The 20,484-nt window shown below is 35.4% G+C and overlaps 1 protein-coding gene across 1 annotated transcript in view; it reads left to right on the forward strand.

Annotated features, from left to right (window-relative positions):
* The window catches only part of DMD (dystrophin), a 2,123,521-nt gene that overhangs the window by 153,339 nt on the left and 1,949,698 nt on the right, over positions 1–20,484 (forward strand). The window contains exon 2 of the mRNA XM_060138437.1: positions 20,167–20,228. Within this exon, the coding sequence (XP_059994420.1) occupies positions 20,167–20,228 (62 nt within the window). The remainder of the gene's footprint in view (positions 1–20,166; positions 20,229–20,484) is intronic.

A 20,484-nucleotide genomic window follows, 5' to 3' on the forward strand; every position in this document is an offset into this window, starting at 1 on the left:
ATCACATTCTAGAGTCTTTTCCCTCACCTCGGTGACTCATCACATGACCTTCATTTATGGTCATCATGAACTTATCATTATCTGAAATTATCTTGGTTATTTGTTTGCTTGCTTATTATTCCTCTTGCTTTCCACTAGAAAGCAAGCTCCATGAGAGTGGGAACCTTGTATTTTTTTGTTTGTGTCTATATCCTCAAAGCCTAGGAGGATATAGACACAAAGAAAGTTCTAGGAGGATCCTAGCATGTAACAGGTGCTCAATAAGTATCTGTTTAATAAATGAATGGATGGGGGCGAAGAACCATTTTACTTGTGCTGGCAGCACCAAGCCACTTGAATTGACAATGATGAAAACCCTGGAGAAGACATCTCGCCGAAGAGATGAATAAGCCAGTGGAGGCCCTTTTGTTGATATAAAAGCATTCATCTATGGAAATGAGATATGTTTCTCAATAAATGGATAAATTCCACTTCCGATGCTGTATGTAATCACCCCCCAAAATCTTCTAAGATTCCATTCAGTAAGCTCACTGATCCATTTTTCCTTTGAGAAGTCCAACACATTTCATACTTCCCCTCCGGAAAAATCAAGTATTTGTTATAGAACGCAAGTTCTTAATCTGTATCCATAGATGATCTGAAATTGGATGCAAACTGTGAATGTGTACATTTTTTTTTTAAAGGGAAACATCATAGGTATCATCGTATTCTAAAAAGATCCATGATTCTTAAAAGATTAAGAACTTCTTTTACATGAACTTCAGAGAACATAAGCAGGAAAGGCTCAGAAATAACATACAATCTGTGATATTCTGGCATCAGTTTATAGCATATACAAAGATGAAGGTAGAAATTTATAAAAATACTTATTTCTATATAACTATTTTTTCCACACACGCACACTGTATTTTATTTTTACAACAGATAAATAAACTGACACTAAGCATTGTAAATGGATGACCACAACAAAAGCAACAATGATTGCAATTACTAAACACGAAACACACTCATACTATGTCATAATATTGACATTCAGTCCAGTAATCCTCCACTGTAACAGCTCCTTTACTTTGCAGTGAAAATTGATTTGTATATTTTTGGCCTCTGAGTCCTTGTGGGATTTTTTTTTTATTCAAACAAAGTCACAAAAATTATAATCATCCTCATCAGTTCACTCAGTCCCATGTAATTAATTTTTTTTATCTTGATCTTTTGTTAGCGCTTTTATGAATTCATCAGTTTTCCATTAGAGTTCTAAAATGGTTATTCATTCAGTTCAGCAGTATAGTCAGTTACCAGAAACCTGTACTTGTCAGAATCTTTTCCATGAATTCCTTGAAGATGAAACCCTTTTATAGGAACATTTTTGCAAAAGCATCAGAGTACACCAAGAACTGTCTGTAAATGACAGAAGACTTAAAAATGACCATGGTTAAAGATTCGATGAAAGTTCATAAAAAAAAATGCAATTGACAAGGAAATTTACTTATTTCAGAGATATGCATTTTAAAGTAGTAACTAGAATTATGACTTATAACATTATACCAGAACATATAAGAATTTTAGAAATTTCATGTGATGTCTGAAACATTTATATTAACATATTTCCATACAAATAACCCAAAGAAAGTTTAGTATTAGTTGTTTGTTTGGTTTGTTTGTTGTTTTATACTGCAGGTTCTTATTAGTCATCAATTTTATACACATCAGTGTATACATGTCAATCCCAATCGCCCAATTCAGCACACCACCATCCCCACCCTACCGTGGTTTTCCCCCCTTGGTGTCCATACGTTTGTTCTCTACATCTGTGTCTCAAACTGGTTCGTCTGTACCATTTTTCTAGGTTCCACATACATGCGATAATATACGATATTTGTTTTTCTTTTTCTGACTGACTTCACTCTGTATGACAGTGTCTAGATCCATCCACGTCTCAACAAATGACTCAGTTTCGTTCCTTTTTATGGCTGAGTAATATTCCATTGTGTATATGTACCACAACTTCTTTATCCATTCATCTCTCGATGAGCATTTAGGTTGCTTCCATGACCTGGCTATTGTAAATAGTGCTGCAACGAATATTGGGGTGTGTGTGTCTTTTTGAATTATGGTTTTCTCTGGGTATGTGCCCAGTAGTGGGATTGCTGGATCATATGGTAATTCTATTTTTAGTTTTTTAAGGAACCTCCATACTGTTCTCCATAGTGGCTGTATCAATTTATATTCCCAACAACAATGCAAGAGGGTTCCCTTTTCTCCACACCCTTTCCAGCATTTGTTGTTTGCAGATTTTCTGATGATGCCCATTCTGATTGGTGTGAGGTGATACCTCATTGTAGTTTTTTGGTTTTTTTTTTTTTTAACATCTTTATTGGAGTACAGTTGCTTGACAATGGTGTGTTAGTTTCTGCTTTATAACAAAGTGAATCAGTTATACGTATACATATGTTCCCATATCTCTTCCCGCTTGCATCTCCCTCCCTCACACCCTCCCTATCCCACCCCTCTAGGTAGTCACAAAACACAGAGGTATTCTCCCTGTGCTATGCGGCTGCTTCCCACTAGCTATCTATTTTACGTTTGGTAGTATATATATGTCCGTGCCACTCTCTCACTTTGTCACAGCTTACCCTTCTTCCTCCCCATATCCTCAAGTCCATTCTCTAGTAGGTCTGTGTCTTTATTCCCATCTTACCCCTAGGTTCTTCATGACATTTTTTTTTCTTAGATTCCATATATATGTGTTAGCATATGGTATTTGTCTTTCTCTTTCTGACTTACTTCACCCTGTATGACAGACTCTAGGTCCATCCACCTCACTACAAATAACTCTATTTTATTTCTTTTAATGGCTGAGTAATATTCCATTGTATATATGTGCCACATCTTCTTTATCCATTCATCTAATGATGGGCACTTAGGTTGCTTCTATCTCCTGGCTATTGTAAATAGAGCTGCAATGAACATTTTCGTACATGACTCTTTTTGAATTATGGTTTTCTCAGGATATGTGCCCTGTAGTGGGATTGCTGGGTCATATGGTAGTTCTATTTGTAGTTTTTTTTTTTGCTGTACGAGGGCCTCTCATTGTTGTGGCCTCTCACGTTGCGGAGCACAGGCTCTGGACGTGCAGGCTCAGCAGCCATGGCTCACGGGCCCAGCAGCTCCGCGGCATGTGGGATCTTCCCGGACCGCGGCACGAACCCGTGTCCCCTGCATCGGCAGGCGGACTCTCAACCACTGTGCTACCAGGGAAGCCCTATTTGTAGATTTTTAGGGAACCTCCATACTGTTCTCCATAGCGCCTGTACCAATTCACATTCCCACCAGCAGTGCAAGAGTGTTCCCTTTTCTCCACACCCTCTCCAGCATTTATTGTTTCTAGATTTTTTGATGATGGCCATTCTGACCGCTGTGAGATGATATCTCATTGTAGTTTTGATTTGCATTTCTCTAAAGATTAATGATATTGAGCATTCTTTAATGTGTTTGTTGGCAATCTGTATATCTTCTTTGGAGAAATGTCTATTTAGGTCTTCTGCCCATTTTTGGATTGGGTTGTTTGTTTTTTTTGTTATTGAGCTGCATGAGCTGCTTGTAAATTTTGGAGAGTAATGCTTTGTCAGTTGCTTCATTTGCAAATATTTTCTCCCATTCTGAGGGTTGTCTTTTCGTCTTGTTTATGGTTTCCTTTGCTGTGCAAAAGCTTTGAAGTTTCATTAGGTCCCATTTGTTTATTTTGTTCTTATTTCCATTTCTCTAGGAGGTGAGTCAAAAAGGATCTTGCTGTGATTTATGTCATAGAGTGTTCTGCCTATGTTTTCCTCTAAGAGTTCGATAGTTTCTGGCCTTACATTTAGGTCTTTACTCCATTTTGAGCTTATTTTTTTGTATGGTGTAAGGGAGTGTTCTAATCTCATACTTTTACATGTACCTGTCCAGTTTGCCCAGCACCATTTATTGAAGAGGCTGTCCTTTCTCCACTGTACGTTCCTGCCTCCTTTATCAAAGATAAGGTGACCATATGTGCGTGGGTTTATCTCTGGGCTTTCCACCCTGTTCCATTGATCTATCTTTCTGTTTTTGTGCCAGTACCATACTGTCTTGATTACTGTAGCTTTGTAGTATAGTCTGAAGTCAGGGAGTCTGACTCCTCCAGCTCCGTTTTTCATTCTCAAGACTACTTTGGCTATTCAGGGTCTTTTGTGTTTCCATACAAATTGTGAATTTTTTTGTTCTAGTACTGTGAAAAATGCCAGTGGTGGTTTGATAGGGACTGTATTGAATCTGTAGATTGCTTTGGGTAGTAGAGTCATTTCCACAATATTGATTCCTCCAATCCAAGAACATGGTATATCTCTCCATCTATTTGTATCATCTTTAATTTCTTTCATCAGTGTCTTATACTTTTCTGCATACAGGTCTTTTGTCTCCTTAGGTAGGTTTATTCCTAGATATTTTATTCTTTTTGTTGCAATGGTAAATGGGAGTGTTTCCTTAATTTCTCTTTCTGATTGTTCATCATTAGTGTATAGGAATGCAAGAGATTTCTGTGCATTAATTTTGTATCCTGCTACTTTACCAAATTCATTGATTAGCTCTAGGAGTTTTCTGGTAGCATCTTTAGGCTTCTCTATGTATAGTATCATGCCATCTGCAAACAGTGACAGCTTTACTTCTTCTTTTCCAATTTGGATTCCTTTTATTTCTTTTTCTTCTCTGATTGCCATGGCTAGGACTTCCAAAACTATGTTGAATGATAGTGTTGAGAGTGGATATCCTTGTCTCGTTCCTGATCTTAGGGGAAATGCTTTCAATTTTTCACCATTGAGAATGATGTTTGCTGAGGGTTTCTGGTATATGGCCTTTATTACGTTGAGGTAGGTTCCCTCTATGCCCACTTTCTGGAGAGTTTTTATCGTAAATGGGTGTTGAGTTTTGTCAAAAGCTTTTTCTGCATCTATTGAGTTGATCATACGGCTTTTATTCAGTTTGTTAATATGGTGTATCACATTGATTGATTTGCGCATATTGAAGAATCCTTGCATCCCTGGGATAAATCCCGCTTGATCAACTGTACGTCAATTAAAATAAAGTAAAATATCACAGTAATTCTATTCTTTTTTTTTTTTAACTTTGACTCCTTAGTTAAGTTACTCAGATAGTGAAAGCACTGCATTCAGACCACTTTTCATCTTTGAAGACGTTTATTTGATCTTGAAATTTTTTCTCCTAATCTATGAATACTTGTCCAAATTTAGTGTTTAAGTTAACATGCACCTTTTCTCTTTTCGTATTACTTTACCAATCAATACTGTTCTTCTTTTAGCCATTATCGGTTCTGTCTACTGATCTCTTCTGAGAGGTTGTTATTTTCACAGTTTCATACTGTGCTTTGAAAGTACTGGTTTCCAAGCTGTGAACCACTGCATCTATGCAGTGAGGACTGATTTGTTTCTTATATGTCATGGTGCCTTTTTATATGCTGTGAGGATGATCATTTAAATGATTACCTCATTGACATGGACTGCTTTAACTAAAGAAAAGTGCACATTAAAGATATACAGCAAATTAAGGCATAAATGTCTGGAACAGTCAGTTAGCAGACAAATCTTGCTGAGTCTCAATTACTGTACTGTATTATGTCAATACTTATCATCACAAGATATCACAAAAGAAGCTGTGCTCTTCTCAGAAGGGACTTTGCAACAAATTGGATTGTAAGAAAACTGTGTCTGTGTATACTTAGGTATAAGAAACTAAGAAAAAAATAAGTGTCTAAACCTAGATGATTAAAGAGCAATATCTGAGGGAATATGGAGAAAGCCTACAATTTCTTAGGCTGGTTAACGAGTGTAGCTGAACCCTGTGTAACCATACTTCTTTTCAACGCAGTTACTCTGTGTAGATCCATAAAAAGAATGCTCTATTAAGGAGAGAAAAAGCACAGGACATTTCTTAGATAAGAAGTGAAAAAATCACAGTGTAAGGAACAGTAATACAAGTTGACCTATTACTGCTAATGCATGTGTTCTTGAAAGAAGTAAAACATGGATCATTAATAGGCTTAAGAGCCAGAAGACTGTCTTTATGTTTCATCCAACATTTTTCAAACCACAGAGCCCTCTGGGACTCTGCTGAAGATTGCAGGCTCTTATTTGTATACACTCATAAAATTTTGCTTACAATTTTAAGAATTCACCCCATAGTTGTATTAAAAGCCCTTGGTTCTCAGGATAAGTATAACAAAGTTGATTATTTATGTTGGTCCAGATACCTTCTATGCTCTTTAAAGGTAATGGCTCATTTAATCCTCACAAAAACACTATGAGAAAGCTATTTTTATAGCTATTTTACAGATGAGGAAGCTAAAGAGAGAAGTTATATAAATAAATCAAGGAAATCCAGCTAGTAGTAGCAAAGCTGGACTTTGAATCCAGGCTGTATGGCTCCAGAACATGTATGCTGAATAAAGATGCCATCTTGCCTCCTGGAAAAAACATTAGCTTAAAAAATCTAAAATAGTATTTTAGATCTAAAGAAACACATAGAGTTATCTTTTCCAAACTCCTGTCTTCTTTTTAAGTTGAGACAATTGGGTTCCAGGTAACTAAATAATTAACTGAACTCAGCAGAGCTAGTTAGTATTAGAGCCAGAGGTTCAAGTGGGAACATTCACCCAAAGCTCATTACAATGCAGCATCAGCATTATTATTATCATTATTTACAGGCAAGGAAACTGAGGCTCACTCCTAAGAAGTGGCAGAGCTACATTCAAACTGAGATAGTCTGGTTCAAAGCTAAAATCACTATATTATTGTAACCCAGGAATGCCATTCCTTTATAATCTGTTTGGTAAATACTTAGCATAATAAAAGTAATCATAAAATTGGGAAATTATGATGTACTCAATTTATAAACTTCGAATATTTTGGAGGTTCTACTTTGTAATCATTTAATGTTCTCTAATCACAAAGTAATGTTTGCAGTTTGCTGCAATTCATGCAAATCTAAATATGAGAGTAGAAAAATCACACACACACACACATACACACAAACATAAAACTGTTCATACACTGGTCATAGGGGAAAATCATTTGCCAGTTAGACTGAAGTCTTTTGTAATGACTAGAATTTAGTATTTGTAAAAATAAGGTGAAGAAAATTATCAAGAAAACTCTTTTTTGACTCAAAAATTTCCTTTAAAACCACAAACTCTTCTATTGTTTGTTAAATGCTATCTTTGTAAGAAGCCAACTTTTTACTGCTATTTCTAAACCTTTTATACTTTTAAGTTACAGTTTCCTCTACAAGTTCAACGCAATTGTACCTAAGTGCAAAGAATGGCATTGGTTTGGGAACTTTTTAACAATTACTTAATTTACATGCTAACCTAAATCCACATCTATTTAAATTACTAAAGTCGAGACATAGAGATCAAACTTATCCATTGGCACTGTGCAGTGAGGGAAGTGTTCTCAGTGTGGTCCTGTCATAAATCTTAGAAAAGAAAAAAAATACATTTTTTTAATCCAGTGGTGTAATGAACTTGAAAAAAAGAAAGAAAAATCTTTCATTAGAAATCTTGGAAGAAGCTGTCAGTAACCACTTGTCATCAGTGTTAGCAACCTCGAGATGAATAAAAATTGATTGTGGGACTGTACTTTCTGTGTTCTGCTACTTGGGTCATCTATTAGCATTGGCACCTGATTAACTCTCCAAAGTGTCTCCTCCTCTGATTAGCTCCAAGGACTTCTTTTGTATTATCAGTAATAATTTTCTGAAATCTTTCCTAAAATACAGACTCTAATGTTCTTTGCCGGACTGCAAAATTTCCCATATGTGCTAGAAAAATCGTTGGCCTTTATTTATACTTTTTGGCTTGATCTTTCACAAACACTGGCTTAAGATTTCCATATTTGGTGAAGAAGGAATGAACGATTACTCTTTATTTCTGTTTTAAGTGCTTTCTGTATTTGGCACAAGGTATAATTGAGCAGTCTCCTACTGACTGTTGCTGTTGCAGTCATCCAGTGAATTTCCTTAGGACATACTCTCCCTATAAATCATCTTCTAGATTGATTTCAATCTATGCTAATAGTTGACCATGTATAAGAAAAACATGCTTGCATTGATGTTTAAACTGTGAATGATATGGTAAGGAGAAAGACTGAGAAAGAAAAGATAATATATTCTAAATAGAAGACTTTTAGAAAATTTTAAATACTTGATGTAAAGCCCATACATCAGTTTATATTAAATTTAGATTTAAACAGTCAAGTACAAATCTCTCTATTTTAAATGAGGATGTTATATATACTGCTATTGTGTATTTTATTCTATAGGACACATTTACAATTTACCTGCTACGTTAGTCAGCATTATTCTAGGATATTGCTCTGTAAAAAGAAAAAAAGTCTAAATCTCTGTGACTTACAAGAACAGACATTTATTTCTTATTCCTGTGTCTGCTTCAATCTTTGTATTGGATTCAGGTCAGTTCCATGTGTGTATCCCCTTTTGGGAACATAGTCTACATGAGGCAGGATTTCCATTGGCAAAGGGAAGAATTGCCAAGAGGAGTGAAAATACATCATGATTCTTTAGTCCCTAGCTCAGAACTGATACGCTGTCAGGTATGCCCATGTTTCATTGGTCAGGTCAAAACACATGACAAGGCCCACATCGGTGAGGTGGAAAGTATAATCCACCAAGGGTGATTTATGGCAAGCAGGGAAAGGGAAAAATGAATCATGAACAAATAATCCGATCTACCTACCTGCTCACAAACTTTTAATGCAATTAAATACATAGTTAGGAATAATAATTATATTGACTCCTATTTTATACTATATTTTTGCTTAAGAGACTACACTTAATGCTTTACAGGATACTTTGTCAAAAAAAAAAAAAAAAACTAAGAGTTTGTTACTGTGGTTATTTACATTTAACAGACCAGAAAACTGAGGCTTCGTGTTGCTTGAGATGCCTAAGACGAAGCTAGTACACAACCAAGTGAAGTAATTTAGCTCCAATACCCATGTGGGTTAGTTTGCATTACTCAAAAAGCTGACTCAAACAAGTACTAGTGCAGGTGGTTCATTTGAGAAATGATCCCCAGTATCATAAGGGAGGGATAGGCAAAGTGAGTGAGGGAAAGGAGAACAGACAGTAGAGGGGCCACTGTGGGCCATTCTGAGTTCAATGTCCTGTGTAACCCTTGAGGAACCTGAGAGAACATGGCCAACAATTGGTCTACTGGGGTTTTATCCATAGATTTCTGTCCCTCATTTCCTGAGGACTGCACCTGGAGAAATTAAATCTCTGTCACTTCTGCGCTGCCCTGCAGATGGGCTTACCAGATTCTCCTAGAATGGGGAAAAGCCCTAATGCCAAGATGCAGAGAGATGCAAATGCTTGAGGTGGGAAATCTTCAGTATCCACAGAATCTGTTCACAGTGACAGGTAGATTCAGGGTTGGGCCAAGAAAATACAGCATGAGACACGAGCTATATCTACTCTACCATTTTCTTAACCTTTATAGTGCAAGTTTAGCAGATGTACCTTGTGATTTAAATATCCCTTCGTAATGCACCCAAAAAAGGACTCTGTTTGAGCCTTTGTCTGTTTGTAACGTATCTCACTGATACAGACATTTGGAAATGACTGTTGTGCACATTTGGCTGATTGCTTTATTTTTTATTTGAAAAGAACTATTTTACAATCCTTTAAGATAGGTAAATATATACCATAGAATAATGTATTTTTTAATTTTCTGGTAGATAGATTACTTTAAAACTGACTAGGCTGAGGTATGAGAGCAGGTATCTAGTTAGTGATTCTGCCACAGTACCCAAATATTTAATTTCACCTCTAAATTACATAAGAGACCTTGATCTATTTTGATTTATTCTGCCATAATTAGTCCGTGATTATTTTTAACAAAAATAAGTGATCTTTTTCATGACACACTACTAAAGTATATTTTAAGTCTGCATACCAATTAATAGTAACTTATTTTTACCCACAGAAAGTCTACATATTTGTGTTCACATATTTGTGTTCAAACAAGATGAGCTATTTGAACTCACTTTGTAAATTATAATGCACCACAGAGTTATTCATTATTCCCATTATTGTTAAACAAATTTCATTCTTCTGGTCATGAGAAGGTATAATTTATACTAATACAATTTCATATTCTTTATCTTTCAAATCAAGAAGACTCTAATTGCTGCACACTTGTAAATACTATAAAAATCTTACTAATTGTTAACATGACTCCCACCTAGAAATTGTGTCTGTTTTAAAAGATAATATAATTTATACAGATGGCCCACAGGAAGTAGTGGTATAACCAGGAATAAAGTTTTATAGGTTTTCTCTCTGTATTTTTTCTTTAAATTTTCATTATTAATATGTCTGTCACATTTCATCTTCACAATTCTGTACCAGTGTTTTTATTCTCATGGTACAGATGGATGTGATGAGACACAGACAGGTTAAGAAACTTGTCTAAGGTTACAGCTAGTGAGAAGTGGAGCTGGGGTTTGAAGCCAAGCTACTTGCTGCTGGAGCAAATGTGTTTAACCACTGACCTATACTGTAGCTGAGACATATTCTTGGTGTCAGCATGGAATTTGAAGGGAACAAGAATGAACAATTTGCACCACCTACCACATGGCACTCCCTTTTCTAACTCATGCCACTTAGTACCTTTTCATACACTCTTGGAGTTCTGATTTTCTCTTCAATTTGAATATGATACTTCTACCTCATTGTTATTAGGCCTATTTCATGATAACTTCTATAACCATCATCAACATGTTTCTACAATTCTTGCATTGGGTTTTCAATACATATGGTGTTACTGATTATTTTTATGAATATGCAATTGTGTGATTATGTACGGTTCTGGCATAACTGCAGTTTGCTAATATAGCATAAATGTTATGATTAAATGCCAGGGGATGGGAGGGAACTTTTATGTGATATGAGCTGACACAGCTGTTCAAATTATTATCTGGATCTATCAACTCCCTACAATAAAAAGAGGTTGACCTACATGAGAAAGAAGTAACATTTACAGGAGAGGTAAAGGGTCAGACAGGTCATCCATAGCATCTTACTTTGTATTAGAAGCCACAACAGTCAAGATGAAGTAAAGGGCAATTTCATCATACTCCAGAATGAAATTCACCCAGAAAAATCAAGGCATATTTTTTGCAATAAATATTCTCTATCTCTATTATTCATTCTACATTGTGATGAAAATAAGTTCTTCAATCCAAATACCAAATTTTGAGAGAAGATATTGAAAAGTGATTTTATACCTAGTGGGTGCACAATGAATTTTTTTGGAAATGAAGTGATGATTAAGACAGAAAGTTTATAACTAACAGAGCAGTTTGAGCAAAGTGGAGGGAAAGAACATTGGCTCGAGACTCATTAGTTGTGGGATTTAATTATGGAATAATTAATCATTTGATTTAGTCAATCAATTCTTATTAAGTACGTATTTGTGCTTGAAGATACCGTATTGAGTGCCAGGAATTACAAAGACATAATAGTCCTCCCATCTAAGTGTGGTCACATATAGGGGGTGATAGGTGGTATGTGAGGTGCTTTATAGAAGAGAGTAAAGTATTTGTGTGTGTGTATACACACATACACACACATGCACACACACCCATATACTAATGATACAGTTTGAAAAATGCTAAAGTGTATGTATATATCAGAAGAATTGATTGATGACTTCTGTCAAGGACATAATTTGAACTTGATCTTAAGTTCACATTTGAACTTGACATTTAAACTTGATCTTAAGAGTGAGAGTTCTCAGGTCACATTCCAGTGAGTGCATGAACAAGGGACTGCACGTGAGAAAGTGTGTGGCTTATTCATGGAGACATTTGGCTTGTGTGGCTAGGGTAGACCTGGTAGGTATGTGTGCCGAGGGGTAAGGGGTATGTGTGAGTGCCAACAGGCATGACAGATACTAAGTTTAGAAAAGCATTTGGAGTCAAATCGTGAAGCCCCTTATATCTGGCTTTTAACCTCAGGGCAAGCATTTTTCAAACTTGCATAATAACTCAAGAGTTACTTATTTCGTTACTAGATGGATGACGGGGCCATTAATTGGCAGGAGGAGTAGGATACATGAATTTATTTGGGAAGATGAATGATATTGTTAAGGTACCTGCAGGACATCTAAGTGGAGGTATAAACTAGAGTCAGCTATGTCAGTGTGAAGATCAGGACATTAATCAAAGTGAAAAATATAGCTTTAGGTATCTTCAGTGTCAACATACAGTGGTGGTTAGGGAGGGAGAGGAAGTTTCTTTGCTTAGGAAGAATAAGCATAATAGACCAAGGCAAGAAGATACAAAGGATAGCTAGAACCCTTGGAGAATGCCAACATTTCTGGGATGAAAGGCGAACAAATCAGTGAAACAGATTACGAGACAGCCCTTGTGTTGGAAGGAGAACCAGGAATCAGTGATATTTCAGAAGATCAGAAAGCTTGTGCACTCTTTCTAGTAATATCATTTACTATAGGGGCTTCAGTTACTACATGCCGGTTGGCTTGTAACTCCCACATTTTTTTTTAACATCTTTATTGGAGTATAATTGCTTTACAATGGTGTATTACTTTCTGCTTTGTAACAAAATGAATCAGTTATACATATACATATGTTCCCATATCTCTTCCCTCTTGCATCTCCCTCCCTCCCACCCTCCCTATCCCACCCCTCCAGGTGGTCACAAAGCACCGAGTTGATCTCCCTGTGCTATGCAGCTGCTTCCCACTAGCTATCTACCTTACATTTGGTAGTGTATATATGTCCGTGCCTCTCTCTCGCTTTGTCACAGCTTACCCTTCCCCCTCCCCGTATCCTCAAGGCCATTCTCTAGTAGCTCTGTGTCTTTATTCCTGTCTTACCCCTAGGTTCTTCATGACATTTTTTTCCCTTAAATTCCATATATATGAACTCCCACATTTTATTTTCAACTCAGATTTATCTCTTGCACTTCAGGCTCCTGTATCAAACTACCTACTACCCATATCCTTCTTGTCTCAAAACACCCCAAACTCAATATTTCCCAGTTCTTTCCATTCCTCACTATATATACAGACCCAGGGCTCTTCTTCCTGAGATCTCTAGCCTCCAATTTGAGTAATATGATTGGCTCTACCTCTCTGCAGTTCACTACCTTCACACTAATTAATAGTTAGTTCTTATCAGTAATACCTATTAAATACATCTTGCCTGCATTTACCTCTCTCCAGTCCCATCACCAATACAGACCATCATCACTTCTCACATGGATTTCAGTTATAACCAGCTAATTGGTCTCGTTTCCAGGAACCTCTTCCAATATATTGTCCATACTGTGAAATCCATTTCTAAAAACAAACCTATATTGCCCCTCCCCTAATTAAAATTCTGGTTTGGTTTCTAACTGCCATCTAGCTACAGTTTAAGGCTCTTTATAATTAGGCTGATGATTATTTCTTTTTTTTTAAGAGTCATCTCTGCCACTTTTGTCCTCTATCTCTAGTTCTGTGAAAGGACCATGTTCTGTCTCTCACATACTGATAGTTGCACCTGCTCTTTTTACTGTCTGGAGTTCTTTTCCACCTTGTCTGCTTCTGTACTCTTGATTAACATTCAGAACTCAGCTAAGGTGTCATTTCATCAAGGAAGCACTGAGTTTCTCAGGTTAGTTCCCTTCCTATAGGCTTATGAGGAAACCCTGTATTTTCCCTATTGGGGAACTTATCTGTGTATCTACTGTCTATTCATTTTAGGGTATGTTTCTCTCACTGTGCTCTGAGGCCAAAAGTGTAGGAACTTTATCTTTTACACAGTTGAATTTCTGCCACCTAGTAGATATCAGTATGTATTTCTTGCTTGAAGTAATAGTCATAAAGAGGAAAGTTATGTAATAGTTTCCTATTAATGCTATAAAAATTACCACAAATTTAGTGGCTTAAAATAACACAAATTTATAATCGAACAGTTCTTCAGAACTTCAGGTCAGAAGTTTGAAATTGGCCTCAGTGGGCTAAAATTAAGGGCCAGCAGAGCTGTGTGCCTTCTGGAGCCTCCTGGGGAGAATCTCTTTCCTTGTCTTTTCCATTTTCTAGAGGCTCTTCCTCCATCTTCAAAACCAGCAACATTGGGCCAAGTCCTTCTCATTCTGCCATCTCTCTGATTCGCCCCCTTGGGCCTCCCTCTTGCCCTTTCAAGGACACTTGCAATTACACTGGGCCCACCCAGATAACCCAGGATAATCTCCCTATCCAAAATGAGCTGATTAGCACATCTAATTCCATCTGCAACTGTAATTCTCTTTGCCTTAACAAAGAGTTTTAAAATAATTTAAATTTAACCTATTTTAAAACAAGTTTTAATAAAACTTATTCACAGATTCTGGGGATTGGATGTGGACATCTTTGGGGGACCATTATTCTCTCTACCACAGGTTAACAGAATGAATATCTGCAGAGAAGAAAAATGAGAGGAGGTCTGAAAAGTAAATTTGGTCTTCGTTAACTTAAGAACACCTTTATTGAGCTCTACTGTGTAACACTTTCAATGCTTAGTGCTGGAAAGACAGTTATAATCCAGACAGTCACTGTCTTGGAAATTAGAAAGGGTATAGGTGATGTTATTAAGAAAAACTTTTATAGGATGATGAGCAGTGAAAACTGTATTACACTGACTGTCCAGTGAGTGGGAAATGAGGAAACCTCTTCGACACTGTTTTTCCCTTCTTTATACAGTAATTTAATTAGTTTAGACCTCCTCATTATAAAATGATCATGAATGTCACCTTCGGCGCTAGCATTCTATAATCCTATGATCAAAAGCTATGACTCAGATATAATGGAAGCATTTTTCATGTCATTTTCCATTCTACTCTTCTCCACTTTGCATTGCCATTTTGTAGCATTATTAACATGGTAAATCCACTTTCTAAATATGTCCTGAGTTTGGAGCCTTCCTTCATAATGTTCAACAGTATCACATAATCCTATCTAGTGTTTACCATTAGTCTTCCGTATCTCACATTTCTTTTTTTCTCATTTTTGGTGGAAGCAGAGAATGGACTGACCCTAATTAACTCTTACACATTACTTAATAGTTTGCTCTTTAAGGTGAAATAAACTCATATCCCTTCATTTTTCTTCCCTATGTATATTTGTAAACTGTTTTCAACTTTAATATTTCCTTCTCCTCCTAAACATATTTTCTGGGTAACTTAAGTGATGAGAATCTTCAGTTAACATATTAACTAGCACCCAAGGAAATGACATTTTTTAAAATGTTTTTCTGGCACAGATTGTTATTAACTGCCCTGTGTAATGAGGATAATTCTTGGTGTTCTTATAACTAGGTGGGGGTTTTTTTCCCCATTTTTAAATACTTTCACTCATGTTGCCTTATGTGATAGTATATAAGGGGTCATATCATGGAGACTTCCCGTGATCTCACTGTCAACTCCCTTTATAATTTTATCCCATGCTCTCCTCTTCTTCACATTTTAGAGTGCAAGAAAACTGAATTGTGTACAATGAAGAACATGCTCTTTTGGTTTCTTACCTCCCTGCCTTTGCTCTTGCTATCTCCTCAGAAAGATTCATCTTTCCCTTTGCACCTTTTTTCTTTCCTTATTTTTGCTCATCTTTCTAGATTAAACCTAGCCATCACCTTCCAGAAAATGTCTTCCCTAACATCCATGCGGCTACATATCCCTTTCTTTGTGCTCCCATAGTACCCTTTGAACATATGTATCCTTAATTATATAAAATGTTTAATATTTACCCATGATATGTCTATTTTCTACTATACCGTGAACTTTGGTAAAGATGAGTCTTGTTTATCTTCTGCATAATTAGTACAGTGAGGAGCATATACTAAGCATTCTGTATACAATTGTTCTATAAATTATTGCATAAATAAATGATTTCATTACATCTTAACAACAGCTCCATGAGTTAAAAGGCAATTAATACCCTCATTTCACAGATAAAGGCCACCATTCTAATAAGTCCTGCAATGTAACTTGAGGCCTATTGCCCTGATTTCGTGTTCTCTCAGTTTGCCCATATCATTTTTGTGCAGTACCTCACTCTTGTGAATCATTAATATCCCAATTTAATTATCCCACATTTATAGGGGGTTAAGGGTCTCAGGAATATAAAAATTAATAACAGGGCAAAAGGTTTTTGCACTAATCTTAGAAAATATGAAGGACCAGATTTATTGAATAAAAAATGACTTTATTAGAAAGGGTTAATTGATTCTGAGATGAAATATAGTTTTTATGTATGGCAGAAAGGGAATTTTATACGGCTTTCCCCACAGAGAGAATAAAATAAAATGTTCCTCACTTTTTGCAAGTTATGAAGTAGTAGTTCTTCACTCTTTGATATCTCCAGGGAACGGTTTTCAAGTAAATTTATCTAAGAGAGATTTTTCTTCCTTGCTTCTCACATTGTTATACTCAGGCATATTTTTATTAGTAAAAGAAAATCAATCATAAACAAACCCTCGAGGAAATGAAATAGAATATGTGCTTCTTTAAATGATTAAACAGGAGTTCATAGATAATCACTTCCTAATAAAACAGATTTCACTTTATTCTTTTCTCATTCTCTTTGTTGATGATTTCACATTAATATCTCTTACTATAGACTGTGTGTCGACAGCAACATATATTTTATTAAAGTATTGAAATAGTCTCTATAAGCTTGATAACAATTTATATATTTATAGGTTTATGTGTATCAATTTTAGATTAACTATGGATATATAGCTGATCATGTTTAAATGATCAAATTTTAAGTCATTTGAGAAATTACAGTAGAAATAGATTCAAATATATAAAAGTATAAACTTTTAGCATAGTATAAATGAAACAAAAATTGAAAAAAAAATAGGACCACTTGGGAACATATATTCATTCATTGACTATGAGTAAGTAGCTTAATTTACAATAGTGATTCTTAACTTGGATTTCATGGTAATAGGAATCTTTTGCAGGGATATCAGTGAACCCCATAAAAGTGTATGTAAATATGTCTGTATAGGCATTTATTTCTGTAGAAAATGATCATTATTTTTATCAGATGGAGTCCATGTCTTGAAATGTTTAAAAACTACTAATTTATGACCTCATTCCAATTAATTTATCAAGTGTTCAAGATACATGAGCAGAAGATATAAACTTTTTATGTTTTTTTAAACGTAAAAAGTATGTTTCTACTTTTGTATTTTGACAAAAGTAGAAACATACAGAATAAATAAATTATAAATTGTGTTCTATTTCATTAGTAATCAAACAGATTCAAATTGAAACAAGCATCAGCTCTCTCCTTGTATCTAATAAAACAGCATTTGTCTAAAAATACAAGCAAAAAACTTCTTCTCAACAGCATAACCTCATTGTTTCTGGTACCACTAAAAATTGGTATGACCATTGGGAAAGCAATACGACAATATTTAGTAAAAGCCATAAAAGTTTCCATAACGTTGACCCAGTAATTTCTTCTAAGGCTATTATATAGCAGAAGCTGAAAAAGAATGCGTAAAGATGTTCATTATGATGGAATCTCTAATACCAAACAAAATGAAAGGGCAGCGCATGTGATATTTATGATAAAATAAGTGAAAAAAAGAATATTACTGTGGCTAAGTAAAATACATGTTTTGGGGGATTGTAATGTACAGACACAAAACTTTTGGTGATTTTTTGTATGTTAAAATATTTTCGGGGCTTCCCTGGTGGCACAGTGGTTGGGAGTCCGCCTGCCAATGCAGGGGACACGGGTTCGTGCCCCGGTCCGGGAAGATCCCACATGCCGCAGAGCGGCTGGGCCCGTGAGCCATGGCCGCTGAGCCTGCCCGTCTGGAGCCTGTGCTCCGCAGCGGGAGAGGCTGCAACAGTGAGAGGCCCGCGTACCGCAAAAAAAAAAAAAAATTTCATCATATTAATATATGACAAAAAGCAAAACACCAAATATTAGCAAATATAGGAGCATTATTATATAAAATATTAACTAACAAATCATCCGGCATCATAAAGAAGGTTCAGTTTTCACTTCTGGATAAATCCATGCAGACATGCAGGTTTTGCACTATAAAATTCCAGGATGTCATTCACATAGGTTATAGTGTAATGGAACCCCCTGGGTTGTTCAAAATAGAGGCTCTAAATTCATGGTTATTTTGTATTTGTGGTAGTATGTTTACCTTTTGTGACTCTGATCACCTTCTAGCATTCCATATTATCTATGCAGTTATAATGTAAACTGGTCACTGTGAAAAGCCGTGGACTTTGATTCAAATAATCTATAGCAAGGTCATCTCTGTCACTTATCAGCTTTATTCCCTCTGAGCCTGTATTTTCTTCAGGTATAAAATGGTAAATTACATATGGATTGATTGAGATGATATATGTAAAACAGCTTTGTGAATAAGGTAATAATAAATGTTATATCTTATAATTATAATAAAAATATTAATATTTGTCATGTTAAAGAAAATAAATATTTCTATACTAAAATAAAACATTAGCAGGTAATTCATTGAAGGCACATTTTTCTTGCATTGAAAGCAAAAGAGGTATGAGAGGACGTTTAGTGAAGGCGTTTATATGATGAAGCTCACATCTAGTGCCATTTACACAGCAGATACATAATATTTTGCACATAATGTTAAGGTTTCCCTTCTGCCTTCAAGGCCTATCTAAAACTTGTTCTTTGTACATATAATCAAAAACAATAAAAATAATTGCTTTACTACCCACTTTTCATTTAAAAGCATCTGGAACAAATCTCTTCAAAATGTCCTCCTATTCAGCTTTTGGTGAAGATGATTGGGTATGTTTTAGAAACCTCTGAATGAATGCTTTCAGATAACTCGTTTACTCTCCCATGCCTGACAGATAGGATATGTATGCACATGTAAGAAAAAATAAGTGGAATTGCAAATAAGGTTATTAACTTTTAGGAATATATGTGTATGTCATTGAGAAATAGATGTACAGACCAGTCTTCCTATAGAGCAAGTTAGTGAAAATGGTTAAATCTTGATCATCTGAACTTCTGTTTATTTTTTATTATCTTTATACGAAGGATAGTATTGAATTTATGGAACTAATATTCAAAAGAGTCTAGATTAGGTTTGAAAACTAGTAGTATCTATTTTTATTTATTCACACTTGTCAACAAAGGAAAGACTTCTATGTTATAGCTATCCTGTATCCTATACTGTATGGATAATGTTGATATTTGACCATACATAGTAGCTTGTGGGAGTAACACAAATAAGAAAGAAGTATTTTGTGATGCTAAATGACATTTTCTCATCTAAGAAAACAGTGTTAGGTTTATTATTTTTCCACTATTATCTCTTATATTGCTTAAGAGTATCTACTTATGGATTAATAATATGCTTTAAAGATAAACAGATATCTTAATGCATATATACATTTGTCATAGGAAAGTGATTGTTTACTGTATATCTTCTGTTTTCAGAAGCATTGGAGATTTACTACTGAAAAGTAATATGAGAGCAAATGAGGTTATTTTATGAGGGCATTTCAATAAGGGTTCTTTTGACCCATGTAAATAAAATATGAAATCTCTCAATTTTAAATCTCTCTCACATGCACTCGTTTATTCAACATTGACCAATATGGTTGCATTTGCCGTAATTTAAAGATAGGCTTCAGCATCAAAGAAGCATTTTAATAAATCAAGATTGATGATTTTCCTGTCCATTTGGCTCAATACTAACTTCCAGCTTTGGAAAAAAGAGATAATTTTTAGAAGCATGAATTCTGCGAAGCTCTTTTGGGGTACAGAGATAACTAAGCCATGCTCCTGATCATCAGGAAACCTCTCCTGTAATGGGAAGAGGCTATGTTAGCAGCCTGTGTTAGAGTATGTAGGTATTACAAAGGAGGGAAAAATAATTTCCTCATGGACTGGGGAGAGGGGCAGGAGGAAAGGCTCAGGAATAGTTTTTCAGAAGAAATAACAGACAAATGCATAATAACTGAAAGTTATTTTGGTTGTAAAATATAAGTGATATCCAGAGTTGCTTCTTAGCTCTTTATATATTATATATATTTTTTACATTGTAGATGAAAGAGAAGATGTTCAAAAGAAAACATTCACAAAATGGATAAATGCACAATTTTCTAAGGTAAGGACATTTTATTGCTCCTCTGTTAATGTGTGATGCTGAATTTTCAAAATGAGCTATGTATCTGTGCAATTTAAATGTCCATATTGTTTTTTCTCATAGTCTTTTTACTTTAGCTGTGCAAATCTGGGAATATTATGTTGACTTTTAATTAAGGAAGAAGCAGCAGAATACATGGTAAAAAGAAATTATTTAATTTGATAAAATGTATCTTTGGTTCTTCTTGATAATGTGAGTTTCTTTAACAACATCAGTC

The sequence above is a fragment of the Lagenorhynchus albirostris genome, chromosome X (assembly GCF_949774975.1).
Source record: "Lagenorhynchus albirostris chromosome X, mLagAlb1.1, whole genome shotgun sequence".
NCBI classification, from domain to species: Eukaryota; Metazoa; Chordata; class Mammalia; order Artiodactyla; family Delphinidae; genus Lagenorhynchus; species Lagenorhynchus albirostris.